The 9,576-nt window shown below is 35.9% G+C and overlaps 1 protein-coding gene across 2 annotated transcripts; it reads right to left on the bottom strand.

Moving 5' to 3' along the window:
• Window positions 1-311: 311 nt before the first annotated feature.
• ASP5 (aspartate aminotransferase 5) lies at window positions 312-5,457 on the bottom strand. 2 transcript variants are annotated; one of them, XM_089145561.1, is made up of 12 exons: window positions 5,314-5,457; window positions 5,049-5,114; window positions 4,843-4,929; window positions 3,763-3,957; window positions 3,461-3,499; window positions 3,280-3,369; window positions 3,046-3,154; window positions 2,851-2,960; window positions 1,940-2,083; window positions 1,701-1,867; window positions 1,287-1,551; window positions 312-799 (listed from the first exon to the last, which is right to left on the bottom strand). In XM_089145561.1, exons 2-12 carry the CDS (start codon window positions 5,112-5,114, stop codon window positions 668-670), a joined length of 1,404 nt encoding a protein of 467 aa, XP_089001687.1. In that variant the 5' UTR covers window positions 5,314-5,457; the 3' UTR covers window positions 312-667. The 2 variants fall into 2 exon arrangements, with proteins under 2 accessions (XP_089001687.1, XP_089001688.1); XM_089145562.1 differs by having other exon boundaries at window positions 5,263-5,457.
• Window positions 5,458-9,576: the final 4,119 nt, after the last annotated feature.

Below are 9,576 nucleotides of genomic sequence, written 5' to 3' on the forward strand. Positions count from 1 at the left end.
CTCTCTACTAGTCCTGAAATCATACGTGAGGTTGATTGTGCTGAGATGGGTCTTCTTTATGGAGCTCCTCTTCCCCTTGATTTTTGTACTCAATAAGAGAAGTTCCAAAATCAGTAGCATAACAAGCAGTAATATTAGCATCATCAAGAGTAAAAGATGTGGATTCCTTCTGAACAAGTTCCTAGCACACTCAGGTTCACACCTTGTCTCCCCTTTCGTATCATACATTATTCCATAGACTCGAAATCTAATTCAAGGAAAGCTCAAAACACTATACAAAATAAACTGCGCAAGAAATATGAGATAGATCATATGCAAAAACATTACCTCAACAAATAATCAGACATACAATACAACGTTAAATGTGTAAATCAACTAGCTAACTTCAAAATACATGGAGAGGCATTGTGCTGAATACCTCTTCCACACCAAGAAATTATTGGTAGGCAATCAAGCCCCGGCACTTGAACTTCTAAAACAAGATACTTTGGAAAATTGAAATTAAACCTACATTACAAGTTTCCCATTTATATAATTACCAGATACTAGCAAACTAATAGACTCCCCAAAATTCCAATAGTAGGGTTCTAAAGCACTGGTAACCCACAAGGTAAAAAGGAATTCCAGCCCAGCCACCATGAAAGAAGAGTATATCTTCTATTCTAGTTTAACTAACGTTGTGGAAAGAATCAATGATGGCATCTGCAAGATATTCACACTTGGCTAAAGATAGTCCAGCCAATGATATTCTTCCATCCTTGGTCATGTACACATGCCACTTGTTTGTCATGTTTTCACTCTGGTAAGACGAGAAAGGGAAAAAGAATTAGTAAGTCTCCCCAAAAATAAAAATAACATTAAAAAGAAACAAAAAAAAGACATAAGAGAATTTCTCCAAATAAATGAATTTTTTGATGCACTCCTTAGGTTAGGATACCATGTAAGTCATGAAAATCTAGTTACCCAAACATAGCTTGGTATCAGATAGCAAGCATGAAAAGTGGTACAGTCCATACCACCTAAATTGGGAAAACACCCTCTGGCTCCATGCTCTGTCAGTGGCATGACTCCAGAATCCAGATGGTTTCATAATATATCACTATATGGCAAATATTATCTCAGTTTTTCTTACATATCAAAGTAGGCCTAGCTAGTTCCCTGTTGACCAAAACATGAGAGACTCCGCTAGGGATCTCAAACAGCAGGTGACAAGAAGGTTGAGAATGCTGATATAGCTGCACGAAAAACAAATAAGGGAACCACGAAATTTTGACAAGGGACCTTACCTGTGTTTTGTTTAGACCTGTAAAAGAGAACATGCCAATCTGCTTTAGGATAAATGACCAATCCTTCCCACTTTTATCCTTTGAAGAGAGACTGTCGAATAGCTTCTGTCTCACATTCTTTATCCTTCCAGCCATCATTTCCATCTCTTCTTTCCATTCACTGAAGAGAGCCGGATCCCCAACAACATTGGCAACAATTCTAGCCCCATGGATGGAAGGATTAGAGTACATCGGTCGAGCAATTCTTTTTAGCTGGCTCTTCACCCTGAAAATGGAAATGCCTACAGACTTAAGTATCCAACAGGTCCCCAGTCTAGATGTACTAGGTCATACCTTGCAAACTAAGCACAGGTATATGAGTCTTTTCTGTGTTAAGATGAAAATAGAAATTTTGGAAAAACTATCTCACTGCACCTTGCAGCTGCATCTGATGATGAGCACACAAAATTTATGGCTCCAATCCTTTCTGCATAAAGCCCCAGGTTTTTACTGTATGACTGAGCAACCAAGAGCTCCAAACCACGTGCAGTAAACAATCTAACCGATGAAGCGTCAGCATCAAGGTTTCCACTTGCAAAGCCCTGCATTGAAGCAATTCAGGTAAGACACAATTCAAGTCCTTGACAACCATAGCCATTATGAAACAGCCTCACCTGGTATGCAACATCAAAGAATGGGATGTGGTTCTTCTCCTGAATGACATCAGCAATTTTCTCCCACTGTTCAGGGGTAGGGTCAATGCCAGTTGGGTTGTGAGCACATCCATGAAGCAATATGAACGATCCATCAGGTGCTGCCTGACCAACAAGAAACAAAATCAATTATCAATAGATGACCATTGTTATGGATGACACTTAAATTGAAAATACAAATTTAATGCGATAACTTTGGAGATATTTTCAAATGAAACATCAAAATTAGCGATTTCACACAAATTCTTTGAGATCACACTGGACTGCAAGCAAACAAACAAACTGGGGGATGTATAGTCAACCCAAAAGCAAGAAGCTAGTACAAAGGGAAAATTAAATACAAAAGCAAACTCACACCACACAAGAATGCATCTCCGAGGCATTTCAGTTCCTTTCATTTACTTCTATGAGATGGTTAGATTATGGGAACGGAATAGAGAAACACTGTAAATTCTGTTTTATTTTGTTTGGGGTTAGGAAGTGGGGAAGTAACAGCTCTTAAACCAAGAATGAGACATAATAGCATGGGGTGCAAATCAGGAAACTTTCTCTCATACATATAACTCTATAAGAATGAAAATAAAAGGAATAAGAAAAGGAGCCAGCTGAAATTAACAACAAAATCAATAAATAATGTAGATGTAAGGCTAAGAAGTGCATTTCATAGGTTTGGTGAATGGACAATGTTGCACTCTTTAGTCTTTGGTATGCATTATTAAGAAGTAAATCCATAGTTAAGGGTAGCGCTGCATTCTTTGGTATGTCTAACTCCTAAAATTTGACATGTTAAATTAACCCAACTCCAGCTTTGATTTACTAAAGGTATGTTGCTAGTTAAAAACCTAGCAACCAAATTCCAATATATGCATTACCTTTATGTCTGATATCATCCCATCAAAATCTAATCCAACAGTTTTTGGGTCATAATACCGATACTCTGACCAAGGAACTCTAGCATCGTTGAAAATGTTCTTATGGTTACCTGACACAGGGATGTCAAAGATTCAATCAGTAACCTTGAGACAAGCAAAACCAAGCAAGAAAACTGCAAAAACAATAATACAAACCCCAAGTAGGAGAGGATATAAGAACTTTGGCGCCGGGAAAATATCGTTCTATGAGAGCTGCTGCCAAGCGAAGAGAACCAGTCCCAGAAAGACCTTGAACAGTGGCAACCTTAAAAGAAGAGGAAAGAAGGAAATTGCAATAATTAATATATCAAACGTTGACCCCAATATATGCATAAAATATATGAATAGGATGTATTTCTATGAGTGCAAATGACTAATACTTCCACATACTCTGTTTTGTTTAATGACAGGGCTGTCAGCTCCAAAGAGCAACTCTGCGGTAACTTTATTAAACGCAGCCAAACCTTCAATTGGAAGATACTGCAAAATACTTGAAAATTTTAATTGTCAAACAATAAAGCAAATAAATCTGGCAACAGGAAATTCTACTCATTTGAGCACTTTCAGGTACCTCTTTGTTTTCCCCTCTCTCCAGCATAAGCTTCTCTGCCTAGACAACGAAAAATTATGCATGCTAGTTAGATTGATCTCAATTTACTAGTTAAAAAAAGCCGGGGAGAAAGCATCTGATTTTCAAGTTAAATGACCTCTCTATGACCTAGATATGAATCCAAAAACATCTAGACTACCATCCAAGATGACAAGACTACTAAATTGGGAGGACCGCATAATAGTTCTAAAAGGAAAATTTAATTCTTCTATATTCTTTTTTAGGAGATGACCAACTCCAATAGACTGTGTAGGAGAACTAACCTTCTTGACCACATCAAGCACATAAGGTTGGAGTTCCTCTGTTCGATAGGCTCCAACTCCAAGATTGAGCTTCATATCATTGGTGTCTGCCTTGAATGCTTCAGAAACTCCAAGAATTGGATCTGGAGGGGCCATGGCGATGCCTTCAAAGCGAGAAACATTAACTGCAACAGCCATGGTTATCCGACCAGAACACTGCAGAAGTATCAAAATCTGACTCAGACAGAAGAAAAGAAAAGCACCTATCTGGCAAACAGCATCTATTTAAAGGACAGACAGTTGAGAAGTGACCGTCAGCAGTGAGAATAATGAAGAATAATTTGCACTTAGCTAAGCAAGATTTAGAACAAACGAAGAAACATATTAGATTCACTAAGCATTGGAGACACGACTGTAAATTCTTGAACTTCTAATGCAGTGGATATTAAATAATTTGGAATCTAAACAATGTCATTTTTGAGTTTGACGGGCAGAAGGGCAGAGAAATCTTCATGAAGCTAACTAAATAGGTGGATTTGCCTGGTCTTCATAAGAAAATGAGCAACAGCAATGACATTTGATCCAATCCATGAGCATAATGGAAGTAACAAATTGATTGCAACATTTAGCTATAAAAGACTAATTCTTTTATAGTAAAAATGATCGGAAATGCATAGTACTCTATCAGTATATATGACAGAAAAAATGGGTTGGACTTTTGCTGTCGGAGCCACCATAGGTCAGATCTAGCAAATGTATAGACGGGAAGCTTTAACCGATAAAAAACAATGAAAAACGATGAAAAAATCAATGCAATAAGAAAATGGCTCCATAGGTCTGATCTAGCAAATGTATAGATGGGAAGCTTTAACCGTTAAAAAACAATGAAAAACGATGAAAAATCCAATGCAATAAGCAACGAGACCGTTGAGAAACCTGAAGGCAAAAATACATAGTATGAAAACCTACGAGAGGCAGATGCAAACCAACATAGATTCCTAATCGGGAGAGTACGTACCTATCTATATTTATTAAGCATAGAAATATATTTCATGTTTCTCAATCGTAAACATCCATCTCACTAGAAAACCATAACAATACCTGTAACTTGAGAAAAGGATTTCCTTTTGCCTTCCCAAACATATGTCTTACATCAGAGCTCCCCACTTTCGGCTCCCGCAAAGATGTCTGTTAAAATTAGAGTATCAAATGTCTGGCATGAAGAGAAATTCTACATGGAAATAAAAATTAAAATTAAAAATTGCAAGATTCGTTGAAGAGTCACAGAAAGTAACAGTATCAATTACCTTGCAATTTGCAGAAAAAGCAGTCGGACCAGTGGATGCAGCAGAAAGCATAGCTGAAGAAGCCATCTGAAGACAACCCAAAAAAGAAAAGACAAGTTGATTAGATCAACACGTATAGAAACAATTTGAGGATCGGCAAGAATAATCTGATCTACATCTTCGAATCTAAAACGAATTAGAGCTTTAAAGAACTAGATGAAATGAAGGTAATTACTCAATTTCCAGTGGTTTGTAGGATCTGATCGAAGAAATTTTGAAATCTCACCTCTAAAATGTGATCGTCGCCTAATGAAGTAGGTGGCAGTGCCTTAATCGGAGACTTCGAGGAAGTAAAACACGGTGAGCTATAATATAACAATAACGCTGTCTTTCACAGTTCACTATCCATTATTGTTATCATCTACACGGGCTTTTCGTTGTCAAAGTCCACAACGATTCGCGACAAAACCAAAGAGTAAAAACGGTACCCTTTTCCTTTTCCACTTTTTTTTTTTTTTTTTTTCTCCCTTTTTTTAATCCAAAGAATTTATATATAGGGTGGGGCAATATTACTAATATAGGTGTCACCAGATGGGTGCGAACCCAGGACTTCCCCATGGGAAGTTGGGTTTTTAACCGCTCTACTAATCCACCATTGGCAAAATGGGACCCTATTTCGGCGCAACGAGTTGTAACTTGTAACAGAGCTGTTGGTTTGGTAGGTTTGATTGAATCACCATCACCCGTTGGTTGGCGGGTTCAAACCAAATTCCAATGGACTAGGGGTTTGTTTTTGGCATAGTGACTAGGGCCCACAGGCTAGGGGAGAGAGGAGGGGTGACTGGTGAGTGGAGAGGAGAGATATGGAAAGAGCAGAGGATCGAACATAAGACCTCCTTGGACTTATGCCTCTATAAAGAGGTTGCCATCCATTGTGCTAGAAGCACACCATGATTCTAATTTCAATTCGTTTCTTGCACGTCAAATTCCAGAGCCTCCTCCTAGGGCATAGAGGGTAACTGTGTTCAACCGGGCCTTTTAATACACCTCAGATGCCAAGAGTTGGCTCAACCCTGTTTCAATTGGGTTGAATTGGTACGACGTGCGTCAAGCCAAGCCAGTTAAATCTTGGATTTGAGTTCCTTTTTTGTGTTAATATCTGGTTTGCACTTAACACTGACTTAGATAACCTTGAATGGTTGTTCAATTGGCAAAATACTAACACCTTATAGTATAAGATCTAGAAGAGTTCAAATTCTTTGTGGGGTCAAGGATGAAACCCTACTTTATATTTAAATTATATATGTAAAAGTTATCCTCGTAAAGATGTAGTCAACATAAATTTAAGCTGGCTCAAACAAACCTTAGTTTCAAAAAGAAAATCCACTTAAATGATAAATCGTACATTATTTGTCATTGATTTTAAGAAAAATATTATATTAAGAAAACGAATAACTCTATTAGCTAAGGAGAAAACTAATATATTTATAAAAAAGAAAAAAAAATTTTTTTACGTGTGGGTCACTTTAGTGGACTATAAAGTAATATTGAGTCTTCTTAATGCAATATATTACGTGTGGGTTCCAACTAGACTAACACGGTTAGCCACGGTTAAGTATATACAAATTTCAAACGTGAAGGGACCAAAGTACCCTTTAGGTTATTTCATACGTTGTATTAATATATGGTTTTAAAAAGAAAAAATTGGTCATCAAGCATTAATTATATGATTAAAAATATATATATATATATATATATATCATACTACTATAATAAAAGCATTACTCTACCTTTTTCGCAAATCTTTTTCTATCATTTTCTGTCCCTATCATTGTTCTAAATACCAATAATGTTGTACTATTTGCTATTTCTTTACTTATTTTTACAAGGATAATTTAGACATTTTAGTCATTAATTATTATTAATTTATCATTAATTTTAATCCCTCTCTTAATTTCTCTCTTGATTTATCTCTCGACCTCTTTCAATCTCACTCAAAGTCTGTCACTCTCTATATCCCTCTCCCTCTCAAACTCTCTCTGAATCTCTCTCTAAATCACCACTCTCTCTAAATCTCTCTACGACCTCTCTCAATCTCTCTCAAAGTCTGTGGCTCTCTATATCCCTCTCCCTCTTGAACTCTCTATCTGAATCTCTCTCTAAATCCCTCTCGATTTCTCTGAATCTCTCCCAATCTTTCTTTTCCCGTTCGTCTGATTTTTCTCATTCATCTAATTTTTCCAAATTCCCAACTTTCGATTATTGCAGAATTTACCTTTGCAGAAGTTCAGTTAAAGTAATAACTGAAGAGATATTCTGCACCTTCCGCTGAATCGAAGGTAAGAGCTTCCTGAAGTAAACCCTTGCACAGTTCAAGTTCTTCTTTTGGTATATTATTGTTAACGCATGTTCACAGAAAAGCAAGCTATAATGGGTGAGGTGGGTTTCCTTCTACTTCTCTCTTCCTCTCAATTTTGAAATTTGAATTTGATGTCCAGTCATATTCGAGGCATTTATTGGGTTTCTATGTATTTGTCCTCTCATTACAGAAAGATAATCACAAACTGAACGATGGTGAGAAGAAGGAGATGGGGGAAGAAAGAAGATGGATCGATAATGGCGGTTTTGAAGGTCGACATGCATATTGCAAAGGATGTGCCAAGAAAATAAAGCAGGCTGTCAAGGGTTTTCAAGGTATTAATCCACTCTCTGTACCATTTGAAGCATTTGTCTTCTACATTTTTTTTGAATTTCAATTCCGTTGAAATTCAACAATTTGCTGAAGAGTTTCTTATTAGCTCTTCGATTTGTTACAGAATTCGAAATTTGGATTCTTTTGAATGTTTTCACTGATTTATTGACTTCTGGATTAGCAAAACCGAGAATTAACATTATCTTATCTTCTGATACGGCATTAACATTATTTGCTAACATTATCATGATACGGTTAACATTATTTGCTAACATTGTTACGTTAACATTATCTTATCTTGTAAAAATTTGGATTCTTTTGATACGGTTTACACTGATTTATTGACTTATGGATTCGTTGAGGGCGGACATATATAGGGGCCAAGGGATTTTTTTAAAATAATGTTAATTCTCTTATTTTTCATAATTTTCTCAGTTTTTTCTCTTCTTACATGTGAAATGTTACTATTTGGCCCCCCCCCAATATTGAGAACAATTTTTAAAGGTAAAATAATGGACATAAATGTCATTCCAAATTATCTTCTCTTTCTATAAACGTGGGTTAAAGAAATTTTTGAAAAAAATAAAATCTTATTTGGTATTCAAAATTTTATTCCTAATTAGAAACTAACTTCTCAATCCCTATTTATTCTCTCCTCTCTTCTCTCTTATCTTTTCTTCCTAATTATTCTCTTCTCTTTCTATAAAAGTGGGTTAAGGAAATAAATAAATAAATAAAGAATCTTATTATGTATTCAAAATTTCATTCCTAATTAAAAACTAACTTCTCAATCCCTATTTTTTTTCTCTTAAATCCTTTCTCCTTCTTTTCTTCCTATTTATTCTCTTCCCTTTCTATATGCTTGGGTTAAGAAAATTTGGAAAACAATATACTCTACAATTGTGTACTCTTTCTCAATTTATTTATCTTTTTTTTTTTCTCCTTTTTTTATTTTTTATTATTCTTTGTATATGATTTTATTTTCTATGTTTCTTTATTTCTTCACTGCCCGTAGTTGGGATTGAGGATATACTCTATGATTTTTATATTCAAAATTTATTGATGACGAGATTGGTATTGAGGATATAATCTTGAGATTCTAGCTCAGATTAAATCCATGGCTTTCGATAAGACTGGAACGATTACAAGAGGAGAATTTGTAGTTACAGATTTCAGAACTCTCTCATGATGTTAGCCTCAACATATTGATTTATTGGTATAGTCCAATCTCCTTCATTGCGACCAAAATAAGTTTCTTCTTTTTTCCACTCTTTATATAAATCTATTGGATGTTTTGAACTTTGAAGGATTTCAAGCGTTGAGAGTAAATCAAGTCATCCAATGGCAGCTGCTCTTGTTGACTATGCAAGGTCTAATTCCATTCAACCAAAACCGGAAAATGTAACAGAATTTGAAAATTTTCCAAGAGAAGGGATATTTGGAGAAATTGATGGGAAAATCATTTTTGTTGGGAACAAAAAAATTGCAAGGAGAGCTGGTAGTGAGACAGGTAAGAACATCGATCCACTCTTGTTTTTTATTTTTAAAATTTCAAGCAAATCATATATGCACTCCTTAAGTTTACAAACTATAACATTTGTAACATTCAAATTTGCAAACTATTATGTTTGTAACATTCAAGTTGATTATAATATGGCCAGCTATGGAAATTTCCAGTTCCAGTAGGAGAATGTGATACCATTAATGGAGGGGCAACACAGTTGGATATATTTACTTACATTGATGAGAGCTACTAATGTTATGATTGTTGGAAAGATCGCAGTTGTGGCAGGGGTATGAAGATGTCGGCAAGGGATGTGCTTCCGCTCTCAAGCAGGCTGGTGCACGTGTCACTGT

Source organism: Hakea prostrata, chromosome 2 (assembly GCF_041222555.1).
Source record: "Hakea prostrata isolate BN-2017 chromosome 2, UWA_Hpros_2, whole genome shotgun sequence".
Taxonomy (NCBI): Eukaryota; Viridiplantae; Streptophyta; class Magnoliopsida; order Proteales; family Proteaceae; genus Hakea; species Hakea prostrata.